The sequence below is a fragment of the Physella acuta genome, unplaced genomic scaffold, assembly GCF_028476545.2.
Source record: "Physella acuta isolate Inbredline_101_S28 unplaced genomic scaffold, ASM2847654v3 ptg001050l, whole genome shotgun sequence".
Lineage (NCBI taxonomy): Eukaryota > Metazoa > Mollusca > Gastropoda > Physidae > Physella > Physella acuta.
The window spans coordinates 109,617-133,933 of record NW_026732567.1 but is presented as its reverse complement, the minus strand read 5'-3'; the positions used below and the strand labels follow the sequence as shown (position 1 = coordinate 133,933).

At 34.8% G+C, this 24,317-nt stretch overlaps 2 protein-coding genes across 2 annotated transcripts; both read left to right on the top strand.

Annotated features, from left to right (window-relative positions):
* Positions 1 to 442: 442 nt before the first annotated feature.
* LOC131955033 (heat shock protein 70 B2) lies at positions 443 to 4,153 on the top strand. Its single transcript, XM_059318957.1, has 2 exons — positions 443 to 807; positions 1,947 to 4,153. Exon 2 carries the CDS (start codon positions 1,947 to 1,949, stop codon positions 3,855 to 3,857), a length of 1,911 nt encoding a protein of 636 aa, XP_059174940.1. The 5' UTR covers positions 443 to 807; the 3' UTR covers positions 3,858 to 4,153.
* Positions 4,154 to 7,860: 3,707 nt separating this feature from the next.
* LOC131955037 (long-chain-fatty-acid--CoA ligase 5-like) lies at positions 7,861 to 21,392 on the top strand. The gene is given in 22 exon segments (XM_059318970.1): positions 7,861 to 8,286; positions 9,670 to 9,781; positions 10,104 to 10,171; positions 10,696 to 10,797; positions 10,915 to 11,014; positions 11,314 to 11,486; positions 11,765 to 11,797; positions 11,936 to 11,987; positions 12,138 to 12,208; positions 13,241 to 13,324; positions 14,012 to 14,146; positions 14,324 to 14,406; positions 15,178 to 15,328; positions 16,004 to 16,076; positions 16,186 to 16,274; positions 16,430 to 16,546; positions 16,827 to 16,851; positions 16,854 to 16,879; positions 17,162 to 17,251; positions 17,816 to 17,917; positions 18,395 to 18,466; positions 21,135 to 21,392. Coding segments are annotated over 22 exon segments (2,235 nt in total). The 5' UTR covers positions 7,861 to 7,962; the 3' UTR covers positions 21,288 to 21,392.
* The last annotated feature ends 2,925 nt before the right edge of the window (positions 21,393 to 24,317 follow it).

Sequence of the window (24,317 nt, the reverse complement as noted above, 5' to 3'; positions counted from 1 at the left end):
CGAAAGTTTGAAGGGGGGGGGGGGTGCAAATCGAAATCTTGAGGGGGGTGGTGCAAATCGAAAAGTTTGTCCCCGGGCACCGGGAAGGGTCGCTACGCCTCTGGTTAACACCTCGATCTAGATCTAAATGTTAAATGTTAGATCTACTACTAAAAGATCTATGTAGTATAGCTGTTATTGACTCTAATGATTTTAATTCATCTCTAATGGTGAGTAAAGAAATCGTTTATTGTTTTTTTTTTTTTTTTTTTTTTTTTTTTTATAGAACATTTTACACGAGCCACTGAATGATAATATTGAAATACAATCGATAGGCTAAATTAAATCGGAACGTAATCATTTGGTCTGTTTATCACAACCCGAACGGTGTCAAAGGTTACAAAGGTTATGGCGCATGCGCAGCCGTATCGCTTACGACCAATCAGCTCTTTTGATTCCCCAATGTATCTAAAAATAAACATCTAGAACTTGCCACGAGATTCGTGTGTGCACTAGAGACTGTGTTTACATTCTAGGTTTTTCTACTACAGATCCAGCGGTATGTATATAAGGAACGAGCCAGTTGAGGTGCACAGATAAAGACTCAAGCGAGCTAAAATACAGCCAAGAAAGCAAAGCAAGAGTTGAAATAGCAAAGAAGCCTACAGGCCGAATCTGAGAGATTAACACAGATCACAGAGGAGAGTAAATCCAAATCGGTTTTCTATTAAAATATTATTTTGTAACACAGTTCCTGACTTGGAAAAACATACTTCTCATCATAATCAAACATTATTGTGGTGACTGTCATCGAAACTTAAGGCGAAGGTAAGTAGCATTTTTTTGTTTCAGTTACTCAGTTAGTCTATACATTCTTATGATTAAGTAATTATTATAATTAAATGGATTTAAATTGGCAGTAGGCTATGATGTATGTATTCAAAGAAATCCCTCATACACAACTTTTGATATTGATCATAACAAAACATTGTGTTGTAAAGTAAGTTAAGTATTCTGTCGGCTTAAAGAGGTGGCTCTTTCGATCAGAGTTTCTTCCACCGCCCCCCCCCCCCCGAACGAAATGAAAATTATATAGAAAATGTATACTTTTAACAGTCTCCACCCCCCCCCCCCCCCGGAGAAAGTCTACCGCCCCCCCCCCCCCCCCCCGAAAATTTCAAGTGCCCCCCGGAGAAAAAGTCTGGAAGAAACACTGCTTTCGACTATTTAATCAAAGCATTAAATCTGCCAATGTTGTCGAATTTTGACTTAGAAACAAGTTCTGGTTTCAATATGTATTTTTTCCTATACAATGTAGGCCTATAGAGGCTGAAATAGTATTGTAGTTGTAAAAGTTAAGTACCAAGTAGGAGGAGTCTCTCCATAGGGTAGATGTAGTAAAGTTCATTTGTTTATTTAACGTTAACCCATGAAGGTATTGTGTGCACATCCGTCTTATTTACTCCCTCTGGTGTTATGTACATGTGTCAGGGCTGGTGGACATCTAGGATGGACTGCAGGCTCGAGATTTAAATGTTAGCTAGCATAGTCAGGCATGCACACTTTGTGACAATCTACCTCTGTTTTACTTAGTGGCGTAGCGAGGTCGGGTGTCACCCGGTGTGGCACTTAATGGTGTCACCCCCCAGAGGCGTAGTGACCCTTCCCGGGGACACACTTTCAAATTTTCGATTTGCACCCCCCTCAAACTTTCGATTTGCACCTCCCCCCCCCCCTCGATCGAACTTTCGATTTGCCCCCCCCCCCTCAAACTTTTGATTTGCACCCCCCCCCCCCTCAAATTTGTCTCTATATTTTGCTATTTTTTGACCTTGGTGTCACCCCCCTAAATGGTGTCACCCGGTGCGGTCCGCATGCCCCGCCCCCCCCCTCGCTACGCTTCTGGTTTTGCTGACTATTCTATCTGTGGCACAGCCCACTCATTTATGCTTTTGTGATCATTTCAGATGACGAAAGGCCAAAAAGCTCCCGCCATCGGCATTGATTTGGGCACAACGTATTCATGCGTTGGTGTTTTCCAGCATGGGAAAGTAGAAATTATCGCCAACGACCAGGGCAACCGTACAACACCAAGCTATGTTGCCTTCACAGACACAGAGCGCCTTGTTGGCGACGCTGCCAAAAACCAAGCCGCCATGAACCCCAGCAACACCATATTTGATGCCAAGAGGTTGATAGGTCGTAAATTCAATGATAAGACTGTTCAAGGGGACATGAAACATTGGCCATTTAAAGTTGCTGATGTGGATGGGCGACCTAAAATCAAAGCCGAGTACAAAGGAGAACAAAAACTGTTTGCACCAGAAGAAATCAGTTCTATGGTTCTGATCAAGATGAAAGAGACTGCAGAAGCATATCTGGGCCAGAAAGTCACAGATGCAGTCATCACAGTTCCTGCCTATTTCAACGATTCACAGAGACAGGCCACAAAAGATGCCGGGGCCATCGCCGGTTTAAATGTGCTGAGAATTATCAACGAGCCAACAGCGGCAGCGCTGGCCTATGGACTAGACAAGAGGCATAAAGGTGAAATAAATGTACTCATCTTTGACCTCGGAGGTGGCACATTTGATGTGAGTGTGCTGACCATTGATGAAGGTTCAATGTTTGAAGTGAAAGCCACTGCCGGAGACACTCACTTGGGTGGAGAGGACTTTGACAACAGAATGGTCAATCACTTTGTGCAGGAGTTCAAACGGAAACACAACAAAGATATGAGCTCCAACCCGAGGGCCATCAGGCGCCTGCGCACTGCCTGTGAACGAGCCAAGAGGACCCTGTCCAGCAGCACAGAAGCATCCATTGAAATTGACTCTCTCTACGAAGGCATTGACTTTTACACCAAAATTACCAGAGCCAGATTTGAAGAGCTGTGCGGTGACCTGTTCAGATCGACGCTTGAGCCCGTCGAGACAGCTTTGAGGGACGCTAAGCTCGATAAAGGCAAAATCGATGAAGTGGTCTTGGTTGGAGGGTCAACGCGTATTCCCAAGGTGCAGAAGCTGTTGAGCGACTTCTTCAACGGAAAAGAACTGAACAAATCCATTAACCCCGACGAAGCTGTGGCCTATGGCGCTGCCGTCCAAGCTGCTGTGCTCACTGGAGACACGAGTGACACCATCAAGGATGTTCTACTTGTTGACGTAGCTCCATTGTCTCTCGGCATTGAGACAGCTGGAGGCGTTATGACTGCCCTCGTCAAGAGAGGCACCACCATCCCTACCAAAACATCCCAGATCTTTACCACTTATGCTGACAACCAACCCGGAGTCGACATACAGGTGTATGAAGGTGAGAGGACCATGACTAAAGACAATAATCTCTTGGGTCAATTTCACCTGACAGGTATCCCGCCTGCTCCTCGCGGGGTGCCACAGATTGAAGTCACCTTTGACATCGATGCCAATGGTATTCTCAATGTCACCGCCCAAGACAAGAGTACTGGAAAGTCGAATAACATTACCATAAAAAATGATAGAGGTCGCCTCAGTCAGGCAGATATTGATAGAATGTTGGCCGAAGCTGAAAAGTACAAAGATGAAGACAGGAAACAACAAGAAAAAGTCAGTGCCAGAAACCAACTGGAGGGCTATGTTTTCAGTGTCAAGCAGGCAGTGGACGCTGCTGGTGACAAACTTTCTTCTGCGGACAAGGATTCTGTGCTCAATGCCTGCAATAGCACACTCAAATGGCTGGACAATAATTCGCTGGCCGAAAAGGAAGAGTTCGAAGACAAGCTAAAGGAAATACAAAAGATCTCTTCATCTATAATGGCTAAGTTACATACAGGACAGGGTGGGCATGGGGATCAGTCACACAGTAATCACAACGGACCAACTGTTGAAGAGATAGATTGATCTGCATAATTAGTTTGTATTATGAACAAGATTTAAGTGAACTGTTTTTTAAATAGTTTGTTTTCAGATAGAAATATGTGATAAATTAAGACCTTGTTTAAACTAATTATACTAATTACAATATTTGTTTTAGTATTGTAAAATGTATTGTATATTAATGTAAATAGTCAAATGTACCATTGATTAAATGAAATGCAAGTAGAGCTACTTTATTATGTGTATGTGTTATTTTGCTTAGTGTAAATGTATAAGCACATTGAAATGTTACTAATAGTTGTTGAAAGAAATTGTTTATATAATGCTCGTGTTTTTTTAAAATGACTTTTCAGTTTTAAATGAGCTAATAAATGTTAATGGAAGTATTTTGATCTGTTAGTATTTTTTTCTTTCAAAGTTTCATTGTGCAATACTACTATCAATTATAATCATCATTGAAAGAAATCACCCTTTGTTATCTGGAAATTCCAATATTCGTGCCAAAGTATGGACATGGGTGTTTTCTGCCCCAAGTGCTGAAAAAAAAAAAACAACAGCATTTTGAAGCCTGTTACAGTGGATTGCATGCTTCATTGCATCACCAACAATTTTCTGTAGAGACTTCCAGTTATGACTTGACAAGCACATCAAAACAGATTAAAAACAGCATTCGATATCTCTTTTCCACAAACTTTGCAAAACTATATTCACTCTGGAAACCAAATAACTACACGCACATTATATCAAACTATCAGTAATAAATGGTGGTAGATAGACTAAAAATTATTTTAACCTCTGTTATATAAAAACTGTGGAGTTTTATCCATCGCACACTAAAGTGAAAGCGTAATCAATAGGAATGCTGTGCATAGTAATATTTTGTAGACCAAACATCACATCCAGAAAGATGCGCAACGGGAAAACTGCACACCAAATAAGAATATTTTCGTCTTCTTAAATCGAGCATTAATTTAAAAAATAACCACATCATGTACATTGTAGCATAATAAAACGAATTATAGCAAAATTAAAGAGTATTAGTAGATCTATTATTAGTTTGTATTTGCGCATTATTCAGTTTGGCTCATTTTTCTGGGAACCATGTACCTACTATTAGTGCGTATGTGAGGGGTTCCCAACCTTTTTTTTAGCGCAATTTCCATTCTGGAGAATTGCGTTTATTAACCCGTCATTTCTGGATGTATGAATGAATGGATGGATGGATGGATGGATGTGTGTCCGCAGCTTTAAGTCGTATCTCCTCCTCAACGAAGCAATATCGATGACTAGTTCCAAAGCAATTATGTTAAGCAAGTTACGAGGATGAACATAGGCCATAAAAATTCCGGGTTTCTTTCATGGATTTCCCGGAAAAGCCAAAAAACCTCGAAAAAAAGCAGTTTTTGGCCCATATCTCGGCAACCAGACCACTTAGCGACTTGAAACATGTACCAATCGATTTCTGCCATAATTTAGAACAATATTGCCGAAGAAAGTTTTCAAAAATATCCTTTCGTTCGGTCACAAAAATTTTTTTGAATTAATTAAAATTTGGACCGAATTAGTAGGCATTTTATGCAACCACACCACACGCGTCATCACGTTCAATAGCTGCGCCATCACGTTCAATGGCTGCGACGTCACGTTCGGTAGCTGGGCGCGCAATGATTTTTAGTCATGTTACTCTATTGTAAATAAAACATGTAAAATACTGAAATTTTTTTTTAATAAAAACGTTTTAATAACTAACCAATGGTTTTACTAGCCCTGCTCTTGATTTACGCTACGACAGAGTTATTTTTAGATAACACAAGAAAATTGCGCTAAAATTGTCACTAGACTTTTTTTAATTACTTGTTTACTCTAGAGCACATTCTAAAATATCGGTAGGGTGGCGGACACCACCTATTTTAAATCGACAAACTCTTTCCATAACTTGTCATTTTCCTATAATTTTCTTATAGTCGTAATGTTTTAATAAATAATAAATAAAAATGTTTCAAAATAATAAAATTATTTGGCATTTTTTTCAATTTGCATGCACATAGAGAAATGTATTTACAAAACGTAAAGAAAGAAAACAAAACACATAAATACAAAGAAAACATTTAATTAAAAAATATAATAAAGTCAATGCGATCTTTGGCATTGCATTTCATTGGCCAGAGCTTCATAATTAGGAGCGTATGACGATAATCCTGTTAGCAGACAATCATAAAGGTTCTCATCGGTGAGTCGAGATCTATATCTTGATTTTATTAAGTTCATGTTTGAAAACAATAATTCGCATAAATATGTCGAACCGAAAAATGATTCAATTTTATATGCCGCTTTTTTCAACAATGGGAACTTTTCTCTATCCACTGTTTGGCTCGCCGCTAGACAAGTTGGGACATGTATCGAACATATTTAATAAACCTAGGCAGTCAAAAAAATAAATAAAACTGTAACAAATGAATAAAAATAAATAATATTTTAAAATAATGTTTATGAAAAAAATTCTGTCTCTGTCGAATAGTGAGAGGCGGGCACATGCGAATCGTTCAGCGGGCACCATGGCGCCCGAGGGCACAGGGTTGAGAACCCCTGGCGTATGTAGTAAGCCATTAGTGGTCAAACCAGATTGAACCAACCAGAACATGATCACACCGGCTAAAACAGTTTTTGTAGGAAAAGGTCATTCACCTGAACTCCACAAATATTCCCTCCATCCCCCTCTTTATTTATAACCGCTCGAAATTTCATTTCCAAAACGGCCGTTTCCTCACAACCTAACATTAAATTAAAAATGATTCATATGACCCTTACACTTTCATGTCTGACTGGCCAGTTTGCCATTGAGATAAAGCGTTGCATTAGCCGGCTACATTTGTTTCACTGGATAAACTTACATGAGTTACTTAGCTGAAGATACGTGTTTCTAGTGTGAAGAAGAGATATTTAAACTGTTTAGCTATCTGGGTATTGGGCTTGTAAGTTGTTCAAGTAGCTTACCAAGTTCTCGCTCCGGTAGTTGCCAGCTAGCGTTTTTTTGTTTTTTCAAACCAAATGTGAATATTTTTTTAAGTTATGAAATCTACTTTCGCTTTTGGAATCAAAACAAACTCCAACGCTGAGTTGTTTTATGTAAATTAATTTTAAAATAACACACACAAATATATTATATTTTATATAGATAGATAGATCTAGAATACACATGTTTTTTGACGTAGGACTAGACCGCCACAAAACTTTTATATTCAGAAATGCATACACGTGTGTTTGTTCCCATCCATATGAACAAAACAGCGTTGAAAGTTTTTACAATTGTTGCATTTCTGGAACGTTTGATGATTTTTAAATCTTGAAGCGGGGCCTACTAACAAATAGCCGCCATGTTTTTTGTTATCAATGGGAATCCCGTTCACAACAATTGATTTAGTTCGAAAACTTTTATCTCTCCCTGGCTAACCAGACATGAATTAACGCGAGAAAGAACGATAAACTTACAAGCCCAATTAGGCTTTTCTTTATAGTAATAATTTAAATAATAGTGCATTATTATATATTTAAAGAAAATCATTTATTTTCTACTTTTTAGTGCATTATTACATAAAAGCTTGGTATTAAAACGTTTTTTTAATGCATTTTTAAAAAATATTTTTAAAATTAATTGGTTTTAGGCCTAATAATTATATTCTTAAAAATAGAATGGAAATAGAAATAATTCCGCACCAAATTGAACGCAATGTGTGCACAATAGAACAGAAAACTAGTACTTTAACATTGATTATTTTTCAAAAAGTTAATTAAACAAAATTAACACATATAGATCTAGGCCTATATCACAGTATATGTTCTTCTGTACGGGGAGGGGGGAAGGGTTACTAGATTTTTTAAAAACTGCAGTTATCTATCAAGCCATTGTACTAATTCAAGGCATATGGTATAAGTTTTTGCGCGCCCAATCATACGCACAATTATATTTGCTAAACTCTCTAAACCATCTCAGGCCTAGATCTATATAGTATTTCCGCCATTCCCTACAATGGTAAAGTTTTAGAAAACTTCAGTGTATTTTTAAAAAAAGAAATTATGACATTACAGTACTATTTTTATTGACAAATATCAAATTTAATAACAAATAATAATGTTCCTAAATGTGAAATATCGGTTTGTATATTCTAACCGCATCCGTCAGTTATTGAGTTGCCAGTACTTCACGATGTTGCAATCTTACTGGAGAACTGATCTATTTCGTAAATACCAAACTTCATGTTTAAACAAATATAGAACTATGCCTACTGGTAGACAAGATGTGACCAACACCAAAATTTCTTCTAGATCTGGATATTTGAACTATGTTTCCAGGAAAATGTCAGCAAAATACGGTGTCGATAGACACTACGAATATAAACTTCAACCAGATATTGATTTGAATAACCAAGCTAAAATTTTAAAAGGAATCGACAAAGTGAGTTGTTGTTTTTTCCAGTTTATTCAGGCGTTTTAAAAAATATATCTACTATTTAGGGCCTAACTAAAAATGGGATCTTTACCCCCTCCGCATTCTGACCCTGTCCCCGCCCACATCCGTTGCTAATGTCTATAAGTCTATAACTATTTGAATAGGGCCTTATATTGAATGGTTTATATTTATTATTGTTTTTCTAGAAGGAAACTAAAATGTACTCATGTACGCCCTAATTTTAGAAATATAGATCTAGTCTGGATGTCTAGGTTAGTAGATGTAATAATTATTTTGATAAGCATACTTATAGAGACCAAAGTGTAACAGTCTAACAGGCAACTCATTTCTTAGCTTTTTTTTTCTCTATAAGGCCTTGGCATATCATTGATAGAATGGTACTATTGGTACTCAGGGACTAAACTAAAGTGTAGCAACTGGCCACTTCCAGTTCTTAGTTAATTAAATAATTTACTTTTGTTTTAGTAAATTCAATCTAGACTTAGAATCTAGATCTAGAGATCTAGGCTAAATAGTAAATAATGATAGATAGAATCTAGATCTTGTTTGGTTTTTGTTCTTCTAGTAGATGTTGATTCGCGCTCTATTGGATCTAACTATTTTTAACTATCTAATCTATACTCTATTTCTATACTATTATTCTGTCCTAGTCCTGCAAACTAGATCTAGATATCTAGATCTAGATGTCTAGTAAAAGTAGATTCTAGATCTTAAAAATCCATCTCAATCCAATCATCATATAAATAACTAGATCTACCATCAATTTGATTAACCATCACTCATGTATTTATGTCATCCATCCATTCCATAGATAATAGTTTATTAATTACTATAGGCCTAAATTCTTAATCCATCCAACCAAATAAATTATAGTCATCCATCAGTTTATCGATCACCCATCTATCCATATAACCATCCATCCCTAATGTTGGGGGGGGGGGGGGGTGAGAACTCCCACACCTAAGGTGGGTTTAGGGTAGATGGAAGTGATGTGTGGTGGGGGGGGGGGTAGATGGGGTTGGTGAAATTGTGCAAGGGGGAGAGGTTGGAAGGATTGATGGGAAGAATGAAGTTGAGGTTGGATATGGGATTGATATCCAAACCTCTTACCCTAGTTGGAGAAGGTGAATATATATAATGAAAATAGCAATGAATAAAAATATTGAAAGTCTTGCAAGAAAAATGGTTAAATCACATGAAGCATAAATGAACCAATTGTCCTTTCCAACTGCAAACTTATCTACTTATTGCATGGCCCCTGAGTTTTTTCTAGAAATCTTGTAGTTTATAGTTTAAAGATATTCCTACAATTATTTAAACTTTGTCATAAAGGACTAACATGACTTATGATGTAATCTAACTTTTAAGGCAACTGATGGAGCAAGGATATCTAGCTTCTGTGCTGACAATAAATTAATTAGTGTTTATCAAGATGTTACTACACTGTATGAAAGTTTCCAAAGGGGACTCCGCATTTCAGGTAGATTTTTAAAATAAAGAATACAGATTATTGTCTTGGTTTAGCTTTAAAAAGGTCTTAATCTATTTTTGTTGTTATGGCTTAGAACTATTGAGTGGTGAGAAGGTCTACAAATACCTAGCTACTTTTACAACCTAATACCTTGTACCTAAGCATGTCTTGTGACCCAATCAGCTTAATTGTCATGAAGATTGGCTACAACTACAAGAATTAGACGTATTGGTAATTTAGTTGATTATGTTTAATAGAGATTACCTAAAAGTAGACCTACTCTCTGTTGCTATTTGAAACTTGCATTGACGATTCTTTGGATTTTTTTTAGGAGACAAGCCTTGCCTGGGCTGGAAACCTTCCCCAGACAAACCATATCAATGGTTAACATATAATGAGGTATTTACAAATGTATATCTGTTGAGTTTAAAAATATTTTTATAAGAATTTTAAATATTTGTTATGTCTTTGGACAAAAAATGAATGTCAGCATTGATTGCTTTGCCATGAAGAGATGTTTTGATTACCTCTTCAATCCAGGAGAATACCACTATGTCCATTGCTGAACATACCTGTTTTTTAAAATAACCATACTATGATACTTTTTCAAATGATCTGCATATTGTCTTTTAACTGTCTCACTTATATAATAATAATTTTTTATTCTGCTAATCTGAGATTGTGAGTTGGAGCAAATGAGGCTCATTTTAAACCACTTCAAGATTATTTGGATGAAAATTGCACCTGTTCAAAGAACACTCTAATAAAGACATATTAGAAATATACAAAATACACATCCAACAGCATTATTATGTCATCATATCTAATCCAATGTGTTTACTTAGTTGTGATATTAAAAGCTGCAGTCCTTATTCTTTTCAATTTATTCTCACCCACATTGAAACCTTTAATGCTCTTGACAGGTCAATGAAAGAGTCACATCCTTTGGTTCTGGACTGGTTTCTCTTGGTTTAAAGCCTCAAAATGAGACACGAGTTGGATTGTATGCCCAGAACAGACCAGAGGTGAATTATAAATTTAACCATGATACTTATCTAAATTAAAAATTAATTTAAATAAAAAACTGTATCTAGTTATTATGCTCATATCTTACTACATTAAGTTTTAAAATACTTTCTTAGTACGTAGTGGCTGATCAAGGATTTTTCCGACAGTCCATGTGTGGGGTTCCCTTGTATGATACACTCGGATTAGAAGCTTGTAACTTTATTATAAATCAAGGTAACCTTGTCTTCTGTAAATTATTTTAATGTCAAAATAATAATTGTTTTAGGCGTTAGATTAGAATCCCCAAGGAAAGAAAAATACAAATCAAACATGGGAAGATAAGTTGTCAACAAAGCACAAACAGATGGAATGTTATGGACCCAGTCGGAAGAAATTGCCCAAAACTGAGTATGATCGACAGGTGTCGCAGTTCACAGTAATAATGAGAATGAATAATTATCTTAAAATTTTTACATTTTATGCTTAAAGTAGACATTTTTAAATGATTATTTTAAAGATTTATCGTTTTTCAGCTGACCTCTCCACAATAATATGTGACAACAATGCAAAAGTTACAGCATTACTTGATAGACGAAAACAGTTTCCTGTATTGACACGGATTATTTTAATGGAGAAAATTACAGAAGAAAATAAGACAAGAGCAGCTCATGATGGAGTTCATTTAATACAGTTTGAAGATGTTGAGGTTTGTCAAGTTAGTCGTCACTTTTTAGAATGTCATTCTGTTGAAAGTTAAAACTTAAGTTTGTGTCTGCCAATATTTGATGAACCTCCAGTATTTTGTGCTTTTTTCATAGAATCTGTACTTGAGCTTATATTTTTATAATCACACTTGTTTTAATAATTCTCCAATAGGTAAATGAAGAAGCTCAAATTAAAGTGTTGAGAAATAATACTTTTGAGAGTATTTTTGAGAGAGTATTCTCAAATCTATGATTTTCATTTTTTTTTAATACTTTACAGAAGTTGGGCAGAGAAAACCCAGTTGATGCTAAAGTAAGACTTTAAAAATCTGGTTATCTTTTAAATATAGTTTGTTGTTCTATTACTCCTCATAGTATTCAAAATAAGCTTTCAAAGGTTAAATTTAAAAGAAAACAACTAGATACTGAAGTAAAACAAATTGTATTTCAGCCCCCCAAACCCAGCGATTTGTGTTTGGTGTGTTATACAAGTGGCACAACAGGTTTGGTATTTTTTTTACCAATTTGTTATAATTTCCAATGTTGTTAGTGGAATATTTTTGCACTATAAAGGCTATATTCTAGGGCAGAGTTTATAAAATACCAGGAAATGTATTTTTTTAATTGAACAATTTTATTTCTGTATATTTAAGGTACACCTAAAGGCGCTATGTTAACTCATGCCAACATTATTGCATGTATTTCTGGGGCTTTGATATTCATGGTAAGTTACATGCCTCACCTTCATTTTTCCTGATGAAAGTACTTCTTTAAATTAATTCTGTTTTCAAGAAAGCTAGAGCTTTGGATTTTGTCTTCACAAACATGGTATGAAATAGGATAAATAAATGTTAGTTTCCATCCAATTTATTATTTGTAGAATTTTTTTATTATAACCAATTAAATGAATCAATAAGCAAGCTTTAGCATGATTTACTAGTATAAAGCAGCAATTTAGAGAGGAAATTGTTTTTATTAACCTTATAAGCTTTTCAAATAGTTCAAATGGTCAGTGAAATCTTTGTTTAAAATTGGTATCATCATGAAGCATATCACCTAACACTCAACTCAAGTTCAGATCCTTATGGTGAAATCCTGATGTATACCACAACTTTTGTGATCAAAAGTACAAAATCAGCATATTTTTATGGTACTAATTGCTTTATATCACTGCGCCCGATGTGGAGGTCCACGACCCTGTCACTCCGGAGCAAAATTGGGATTTTCAACACAAATGTTAAGGCAGTGCTACTCTATGGCTCGGAGACCTGGAGGGTTACGAAGACAAATACTGGTAGGCTACAGGCGTTCGTAAACAAATGCTTACGACATATACTCAAAATAAGATGGCCAGACAAAATATCAAACAAAGACCTGTGGCAAATTTTAAAGCAACAGCCAATAGAGAAAGACATCAAGGCCCGTAAATGGGGATGGATCGGACACACATTAAGAAAAGAAAAAGAAAACATTGCAAAACATGCATTGGACTGGAAACCCCAGGGGAAAAGGAGGGTGGGCCGGCCAAGGAAAACATGGAAGAGAACGGTTGAGGAAGAGGCGAAAACAGCTGGGCTCTCATGGGCACAGATTAGAGGAGCAGCCCAAAACCGAGTCAGCTGGAGATGTGTGGTTGCAGCCCTTTGCTCCCCAGGGGCCACAAAGGAGTGATGATGATGATGAATTGCTTTATATAAGTATGCAATCCACTTTTTATTACTCATTAACCTTATGTAAATAAAATATATTTTTTTAGGAGAAAACTGGGGTAACAGTCAGCAAAGAGGATTCAGTAATTTCCTACCTGCCACTAGCACATTGCTATGAAAGGTGTATAGAGGTAAGACTAATATGAGTAGTTTCATCCCCAATAATTTAAAACTTTATTAGTGCTCGAGGAAACTTACACAATTAAAAACTACATTTGTTTACCTTAATTTGACACGAAGGTCAATTACCAAAGTAAATCAGTCTAGAAAGTGATTTTTTTAAAAAACTGTTTGTTATTAAATGGTTTTGTTATTCTGTGTTTGCTTATGTATTCCTGCAATGTTGACAGAGTTGATTGTATTTTAAAACAATGTGTTGTCTGTTGCATTTAAGTACAAGGGGGATGTGCAGAGGAGTGGCTTAGATGGCTAATGTCCTGTCCCAGTTATAATCTGGGTAAATGTTATCTTGTATTAAATATTGTTCTTTTCTTAATGGATATTGGTTTGGTAGGCCTACATTGAATACAGTGATATGTTGTGGTGGAAGGCATGATTTATTTGAGTTCATATCTAAGGCTTGATTCAATAAGATTTCCTGAGTCCACCCAGCTCTGATGGGCACATGAATTAATCCAAGAAAAGTAAAATTGTGTGGGCTTAGTACACAATTGATCACAACTATTTGTTCATATTCCAAGGTCTTTAAAAAAACATGATCTTCATCTGCCCAAGTCAGTCTGATCTGAAAAAAAATGCTGAAGCAGTAATTATTGCAGTTTTAAGCTGACTTATGAAAAAAAAATTTCAAATTTCAGGCAGCCGTCTTAACAGTAGGTGCTCGCATTGGATTTTTCCAAGGTGATGTCAGAAAGTTATTAGACGATATGAAAGAACTCAAACCTACCCTCTTTCCAACCGTGCCTCGATTGTTGATTAAAATTTATGAGAAGGTAACAAACATATATTGTTTTATTGTTTAGTTGTTTTCTATGATAAGGTAACAAGTACTTATTTAGTTTTACTGTTTAGCTTTTTCTATGATAAGGTAACAAATTTAATGTTTTTCACTGTTTAGTTGATTTAAAAAAAAAACAAAGAATCCCTCATGCTGTTATCTTTCCATGAAGGTATCAACTGGTGCAAATTCCAGCAAACTCAAGAAGTTCTTGTTTGATGTGGCTTTGAGCAGTAAAAGTAAAGAACTGAAACAGTGAGTTTATTTCTTCACTTTTTACTAAAAATATTTGTTTTAGATATTTAAAACTGATTTTTTTTTTCTGATAATTTTTTATGCTTATTTTTCTGTCATTTATTAGAAAAATTTATTTGCAGTTGATTAATAGCTTTAATATGCATTTGTACAAATAATTTATGTTCACTTCCACTTTGTGGATACTTTTTGCTGTTTGCATCTCTATAAACATATTATCTCTCTCTCACCTCTTTTGGTGACACTGGAAGGTGAATGTTAGGTCTGTGATGTGAATACCCCATGATCCAGTGAATCTCTCAATTAAACCAGAACCCTTATTTAAATATATATAAACTTAATATGGTTATTATAGTTATTTCTAGGTAAAAAAAACAATATAAAAAACTATATCATTATAAGGCATTCCAATTCTTTTAACATTAACTTTATTTGTTATAATATTTCACTGAATTGTAATTTCCCCATTTTAAATTGTAAACCTTGCCATGGTATTGTCCATAAATGATGTCATACTTTGGAAACAGATTTTAACTCCCTCTTTTCTTTTCATCTTGTCGCATATCATTATATCTGAACCCCACCCTGTCACACGTCGTCACTATATCTGAACCCCATCTTCCAAGCATGTAACATCATTTATGAAAGCAGAGACAAATGTGTGTTTTAACATTTGAAATCAGGTCTATGTCTAAACTTTACTTAACAATAAAACCTAAAATAGTATTAGTATTAATTTTTTATTGGAAAGTTTTTTTTCTTTTTCTTTAGAGGAGTGATAAGAAACAACAGCATATGGGATAAAATTGTTTTTGGAAAGGTCCAAGAAGCCCTTGGTGGTCGTTTGCGTCTCATAGCAACAGGATCAGCCCCCATCTCCGGGAATGTGTTAACTTACTTAAGATGTATTATTGGCTGTCCTGTAAGTAGTAAAAGATATTTTTAAACTGCTCAAAGAGTAAGTGGTGAAGTGCATTTTACAATATCATCATCGTACAAGTGGACAACTTGTGAAGCATAGCGATGCAACTACACCTGTCCAACTTATTTGGTTTTGGGCTATTCCTCAAACAAATTGGGAAAAAGCCAAAATAGGCTTTAATTTATTTTTGGTATATTAGCGAATACAAAAATTAGTATATATAAATATTTATATAAATTAATATATTCATAGAAATAACCAATAATATACTAAAGTATTGATTGTCACTTTGAAAAAAATTACAGCACTGTAAAACATGATTAGTTAAAATGCAAACTTTTTCAAAACCTCTTAAATTCTTGAATTTCTAAATATTTTTTAGCTTGAAATTTAATTTTTTTTTTTTTAAAAGTGACAGTCTACTCTGATGAATAAATTTACAAAATCTTCTTTTTGGTCTATGTCAACAATAATAATCAGGTCCTTTTTAGCCAAATGATTCAATTTCATTATAAATTAGTATAAACAAATCAAGACATATTGTTACCAATGACTTTTTAAGTGATTTTTGTTTTAAATTACAGAAACTGATCTGTTTAGTAGCTTTATTTGTTTAGAAAAATGTCTGGCCATTCTAATTTATGAATTGAAAAATTATATTATTTTATGAATCAGATTGTTGAAGGCTATGGACAAACAGAAAATGCTGCTGTCTGTTCATACACATTGCCTGGTGACCCAGAAACTGGTAAGTTCTAATTACAAATTTTATAACGTTTCTTCTTTAAATTGATTATTTTACCACATTGATTTTTTTAAAATACCAGTTTGGATTTAGGTGTTTTTTTTTTATTCAGGCCATGTTGGACCCCCATTACCAAGTACTATGGTTAAGCTAGTCGATGTTCCTGAAATGGGTTACTATTCCAAGAACAACAAGGGAGAGGTGAGATTGCTTTAGGGTATCATTCAACTTTCACTTTAAAAAATTAACCAATCAGTTCGTTTATTTACATCCTGTTCTCAACATGTAAAACCATATTTGCATGTTAACCTTGTATATATTATAGTTTTCTAAAGCTGTCCTATTTTATTATATAGATATGTTTAAAGGGTGGCAACATATTTGTGGGTTATTTGAAGGACCCTGTAAAAACCAAAGAAGCTTTAGATGAAGATGGCTGGCTACATACAGGAGATATAGGAGAATGGGTTGCTGTAAGGTTGTTTTTTTTTATATTCAATCAAATGTCATTCTATTTGTCTTGTTGTTTGTAAATATAGTTGTTTATGTTTTCTTCCTTGTCAGGACATGTTTTGTAATTATCTCAAGCTATGTAAATGTTTTTTATCTGCACAATTCTATGCATCATTTTTTAAAACTTAGTCTTATAAATAGTCATAAATTACAATGCATGCACACAAAAAACCCACACTTTTCCTTGATTGTGAGATTCCTTTATTGTTCATGTGGAAATAAAAATATTTTTACCCACAGAATGGGACATTAAAAATAATAGACAGGAAAAAAATATGCTGAAACTTGCACAGGTAATTATTTTTGGTTACATAATATTTTATCCAGAGATATATTTGAATTGAGATATTTTATCCTGTCACTCTTTGTTTTAATTAATCTTTGTTGTTGCCCCTTATGAAGTTTAACAGTATTTATTTTAGTGCAAAATATCAAAACATTGAATTTTTTCTATAAAGCTTGTATCCAACATAATGCATTTTCAACAAGGTTGTGACAACATGCTACCACAACAAGCTAATTCTCACATAGTACTGAGTTAATTATTAAGCCAAAAAAAATTATTATAATTACAGGGAGAATATGTGGCACCAGAAAAGATAGAAAATATTCTTGTTGAATCACAGTATATTGCTCAGATTTATGTTTATGGAGACAGCCTACAGGTAGTTTCTTTTTTAAAGTTAAATTACAAACACTTTAAATGTATATACAACCCTGTATGTTGATCTAGATCTATAAGTTAAAACCCTGATATAGGTTAACTTACTGTATTGGCTATTAAGGCAATGTCAATAGTGTTATTGAAATGGTACAGCATTTGTAATTTTTAACAGCTACAGTGTTTTACATTTACTTCTATTATTTTTAAGCTGTAGGCTATGAATTGAATAATTATGTATAAATGAGTTGAAATAAAAAAGAAATCAATAAAAAATATCTGTTGTATAAAACAGTAAAATTTTTAAAAAAAATTATTTTTTAGGCTGATCAAGTATGTACCTTGTTTTTAGCGTCAGAGAACAAACCAAAATCCTGTTAACAAACCAGTTTAAAAAAAAACAACTTATGAATGTGTGTAAAAAATATTGTAAAAAATTCTCCTTCTCCACCTCATCCTAACAGCTTGGCACTTGACATCCATGTTTTCTCACATTTATAACAGCAAATTACATATTATACACGTAACTGAAAGGAAAATATAATAGTTTTCCTTGTGTTTCTTACAGGCGTTTTTGGTGGGGATTGTAATTCCAGACCCAGAAACATTTCCAGCTTTATGTAGAAAGCTTGGCATTAATGGTAGTATAAAGGAGCTCATTCAAATCAAGGTTTGTAAGCCCTTATTTTGTTTTACTACTGGAGGGTTTTTGTCTTTTATATGATTGGCTAGCATGTGCTACATGCTACCTGGGGTGTGGCCACTGTAACCAATTTTTGTCCAAGTTTCTATAAGTTAACTCAGGGTTGCATGACAAAATATAGGTTAGTTGCACAATGAACCACACAACACTGACTATTGATGAGATTGTTGTCAAAAGTGTCAAATAATGCACAAAAATATTAAATTCGGTCATGAATGAGGTCATGGAATGAAAAAGTCCTTAAATGTACTTTACAAAAGCTGAAATAAATTAAAAACAATTTAAATTATCTTGTAATGTAGGAATAAAAATCACTCAAACCTTCCTTCTGTCAAAACATTAACTAAATCTGTTTCTCCTTCAGTATATAAAAATTATCTAAACTTTATCCAAATTCTGAGTTATGTGTTTAAAGTTTTGAAACATATTTTTTTCACTGAACAGGAAGTGAAGAAGGCGATTCTTAAAGAATTATCAGACTTGGGAAAGAGGAGTGGCCTGTCATCACTTGAGATTGTAAGGAATTTTTCATTTGATTGACAAGAATATCTTTATGGAAATAGGCATACACAGTGACAAGAGGAAGAGAATATGATGCTTGTATGCTGGGTTGGGGGGGGGGGAAGAAGGAGATTAAAATTTTAAAAGTTAAAACATTTTCATTTATCTCTCATAACAAATGTTTACATTTAAATATCAGTGCTTATGTTTAGTAAACCCAGCTCCACATATAATAAAATCATCATGTCGTTCATTTACTATTTTTTATATCATCACAAGTTATAAAGGTTTTTAAAAAAAACGAATGATTATGTGTGTCCATTTGACTAATTGTAGATAATATTGTTATAAACAAATTTTAGATGGTACTTTATATATTTATATTTTGAAATATTTTGTAGGGTGTCCACAATACAGTGAGGAGTGGAGTTCATTCAAAGTTGACCTAATAGAACTGGGGTGGGGGATGGTGTGGGGTTAAAAATTGAAATTTTTTTTTGTGGACAACATAATTATAGTAGCCATTCATATAATGGGGCGGGGAGATGGATATGCCATCTTTCTTTTTACGTTTATTAAAATTTACTGCAAAAAATATGAAATATTATCAGTTATTTACCTGCTAAATGTCAAAATAGAAAAAATACAAACAGTTAATTTTAATCTTAAAAACAGTATTCTTTAAAACATTTAGGTCTATATAAGTTTCACTGTTTTTCTGATGGCTCATGAAATTAGAGGAAAAAATCACAAAAAGTAAAATAACAGCATAAGCTTGTAAATGATATACATAGATAATTACATTATTGATGTTAGGGGGGTTTTAAACCGAAGAGGTGATGGTATTCACTCATCCGTGCACCTTTGCGTGGTGACAAAGGGGTCTAATAGACCTGAGCGAAACTAATTAAAATCTAAACAACACCAATATTAAACTAAAAATAAAACATAGTAAACACACATAATATATGTTATTGCCTTTTATTTGCATTTTTAACGTTTGGGATGTGTATAATAAGTCTAATTTACTGTAAGAATTTTTGTGTGATTACTGTTATTTTTTTGTGTTCTTGATGAACACATGGTGCTAATGTTACACATTTTATTAGCACTGACAGTACTATTTTTAGACCATTTTTAAAGAAGAATTTGGGTAGACAGTTGACATGCAACCTTTGTAAGTTTTGACGGTGTTGAATTTTTTATTGGCAATTATGGTATTCGTTGAATAGTAATTATTGTAGATGAAACATGCTGTTACGTAATTTTATGACTGGGAAGACTTGGCTGATATTGGTACCGGATGTACATTATCAGGCCTTGTGGTATAAAATTATGTGTGACTGACTGGTATTTATCTTTATTGATGGCCATTTATTTGTAGTCGAAAGGCGTGATTTGTCCATTTTGGTTAACTACCCTTTAAAGATAAGTACGTGTTTATACCTGGTTTCAGTAGATGTTCATTTTTGAGACATTTCAGTATGCTCATTGATGTTTTTGCCTTCAGTGGCCTTTACTGTAAATTAGAGGTATGTGTTGTGTCAGTAGGGGAACAGTAAAGTAGAATGTTTATCTCAATTAGTTGCCATGGTTAAGTTGATTGCGGGGACGCAATCATTTTTGCGGAGGAAGCGTGTTGGCTGGTACCAAATTGTTGATTCTTAAGTAAGCATGTTGGCTGGTAATATATTGTTTATTTTTAAGTAAAATGGTAACTTGGGTGCTTATTAAAGGGGTTTAGGTGACTAGGACTAGTTACAGAAACCCAAGGGGTTAATCTAAGATATTGGGGATGAGCAGGCCGGGGATATCTAAAATTTAATTAAATGTTATTGGCTCACTCTGGTCGTTAAGGGCTACGAGCTCTATGCAGGTGCATGAGTGGCACGTAATGATGGGAAGACACCCGCGGTGATTTATGTCTAAAGTTGAGTTTGGACATGCCGCTGGACGTCCCGGTAGAATCATTACTCATGATCTCTGTTGTGGTCAGTTGTCAGGTGTGAAACGCAGCGGGAGTACCGCGTGCATGGTCTAGGCCTCGGATAGTGGCAGCCTTATGGCTGGCCACTAAGGCTGGATTATTGGCCCAGTCGATGTTTTGTTGCTGTACATATGTGCTTCGTTCCAGATATTTACATATGTGACCTATGTTTATACATGTGGCCAATGTTGTACCAGTGGCCAAACGTCTGCCGTGTAGATATGTTCTTCGTTCCAGTGGCCATTATCTTTGTGGCCCGATGTTTGTACCAGTGGCCAGATGTTTTATTCCAGTGGCTGGAAATCTTCCTGCCGTGTAGATATGTTCTTCGTTCCAGTGGCCATTATCTTTGTGGCCCAATGTTTGTACCAGTGGCTCAATGTTTATTTCATTGATAATAAAGACAAAAAAAAATTACTGCTGTTATGGTTAGTGTTTGGATTATGGTCATAGTTAATGCAAGGGATAAGTCTTTAGTTAGGAGGTATAGGTTGATTTTCGGGTTCAAAATCAGGTATATGTTAAAAAGAAAAAGCAAAATCATCAGCTTAGCACCCATTGTATTTTTTCTTCATCTAATGAATTTACCAGTTTTAAAATAATTATTTATATGTAAATATTATATATGTGACCAGTTACATTTTATTTTAATCATGACTAATACTTTACTAAATTTTATTTATTTAACCTTTTTAGGTGAAAGATATTCACATACACCCTGAACTTTTCTCTGTTGAAAATGGAATGTTAACTCCCACATTCAAAACAAAACGCCAGGATGTTTCTAAATACTTCGCTAATGAGATAAAAGAAATGTATGATCATGCAAATAAAAAGCATAGAGCTTGATCATTTTATTTTCAATATTTAAAACAAGTGCTTTATTTAAAGCTGGACTATAACTATTACTATACTATTATTATTTGTTATGTTAAATGCTACATATAAAATACAGTGGACTTTTATGAAATATTGTGTTGTCATTTACTGATTTAAAACAACTGTTTAGTTATGACTTTCATCATTATCTTCCTTATATATATATATATATATATATATATATATATATATATATATATATATATATATATATATTATATACAAGCCAACCCACGGGTTAAAGCAGCTATTTAGTTGTTTTATTTTCTACTTTTCAGTAATTCATAATTTGTGAATTTGACAGTACCAATGCAGCCACTGAAAATATTTGCTTTAAAACACCATCAGATGGTCATTAAGGACGATACCCCCCTCCTTTCCCCCTACCCCACCCCCGCCCCACCTAACTCCCCCACCCTCCTCTTCGTTACCTCCCCTAAGTTTAAAATCGTTTCAAACTACATTATCTGCCCCTAATAGCCGTCACTAAACCCGGCTCTACAATAGTAAACATTTAGCGTGAACCACAGCTCACCAAACTTCCTAGAGAGGAAGAGAGGGGACTGCAAGGCGGGCTTACAGCTTGTTTTCTAACGTCTTCAAGAAGAGAATTATATATATAGATATATATTATAATATGTATAAATAAGCATTTCAAAATTCCTTAATGTACATGATAAAGAAGTTTTTCTAATAAACATCTTTTGAAACTTAAAAAACATTTAAAACATCTGATTTGTACAGAAAAGAATTTCATTGTAGCTTTAAAAAATACCAAAATGTTCCAGGTACAAACCAAAAGATAAACTAAACACAATTTAAGCCTGTCTTTTATTCCTTTAAAACAAACAAGTTGTGCTTAATCAAAAACATCACATGAGGGGGGGGGGGGGATTTATTAGTATCAAATTATAGTTAAATACACTGAGTATAGGACAAGGGGGTTGTGATGAGTGTTACTAGTACTAGATAAATAAAAGATGAATAATATATTAATTGTGCATCAGGTGAAAGAAAGCAGGTGAAAAGCGGGTGTTTTACAGTAAGAAAAAAGGTTAATCTGTTAGTTTTAATAACTGACGTCAGACAATTGCATTTTGTAACATTTATTATTTAAACTGAATTTTAGCAGGTTTTTTTAATTACAACCCACCGGGGGGGGGGGGGGGCGAAACGCACCGGTTGACACCATTTAGGGGGGTGACACCAAGGCAAAAAATAGCAAAATATATAGAGAGGGGGGTGCAAATCAAAAACTTGAGAGAGGGGGGGGTGCAAATAGAAAGTTTGAGGGGGGGGGGGTGCAAAAAGAAAACTTGAAAGTTTGTCCCCGGGAAGGATCGCTACGCCTCTGGGGGGCGAGACCATTAAGTGCCGCACCGGGTAACACCCGACCTCGCTACGCCACTGCAACTCAGAAATACCTGTTTTTTTTATTGTTGTAAATATTGAAATCGATTAAGCTTTTCAAAACATCTTCTTTACTAAGGGAAACTACTCAGTGAACAGTTTTAGCAAACTCATCACTGCTTGGTTATATCCCTTTAGAGAAATGTTCTTTTTTTTAAATAAAATGTTTTTCGGTTGAATCGTTACGACTTTTAGAGGAATGGGGTCTAAATAAATATACATGCCTGTGTGCGAAAATTACCTTATTGTATTATTAAACAGTAACGATTTTTAAAAGCTTTAACTTCTTGAGAAATAGGATGAGGGGTCATCCATACATTTTTTGACGATTTTTACCTCCCCTCCATCACACGTCGTCACAAAAAAGCCAGACTCCCCCCTCCCCTAAAATGACGTCACACCCCACCTCAGCCTACAACCCCCTCAAAATTGCTGTTGAATTTTTCTTAAAACGTCGATATTTTTCCTTTTCCAAAATCTTATTAGAACTCCGTCAACATAGAGTATTTTGATCAATTCCTATTACAATTTATTAAAACAGTTTTCTAAAGCGCGAAATAACGGCTAAAATTCGTTTTCTAACATTGCTTTTTTATAATGCAAAAGTGTGACGTCCCACCATCTGAACCCCCCCCCCCCCTTCCCCTCATCACACACCGTCACAAAATTACGGACCCCCACTTCCCCCTTACGACTGTGACGTCATTTATGGACGATCCCTAACATGGTCCCCTCCCCACCTCATTCCCAAAAGCTGAAGTGTTAGTTCTTTTTTACAAGCTTTTATTTAACTTGCTTCCTCTGTCGTCAGTCGTCAGTCGTCAGTCTAGACGGAAACGCAGGAGTGAAAATTCGGACAGTTCTACTTGACCGATACGATTCACATTTGGCACGTGGGTCAAGACATGAAGACAATGCAATCTGAATCTAAATTTGACTTAATTGGATGCCTAATTAATTTTTTATGAATTAATTAAAATTTGGACCGAATTAGTAGGCATGTCTAGCCAACCACACCACACGCGTCATCACCTTCAATAGCTGCGCCATCACGTAATGGCTGCGTTCAAAAACCATTGCGCGCCTACTGAACGTGATGTTCAGTAGGCGCGCAATGGTTTTTAGTCATGTAACTCTATTGTAAATAAAACATTTAAAGTACTGAAAAAAAAATTCATAAAAAACGTTTTAATAACAAGCTTTTATGTAATGATGCACTAAAAAGTAGAAAATAAATTATAGACTACTATTTAAATAACTATAAAGAAAAGCGTGGGTGTCTTCCTTAACATTAGTAAAGGTATCCAATAGATACTAAAGTGACCCACGCTTTTCTTTATAGTTATTTAAATAGTAGTCTATAATTTATTTTCTACTTTTTAGTGCATCATTACATAAAAGCTTGTTATTAAAACGTTTTTTATGAATTTTTTTTTTATTACAAGCTTTTATTTAACTCACTTCCTCTGTCGTCAGTCTGTCGACAGTCTGTCTAGACGGAAACGCAGGAGTGAAAATTCGGACAGTTCTACTTGACCGACACGATTCACAGTTGGCACGTGGGTCAAGACATGAAGACAATGCAATCTG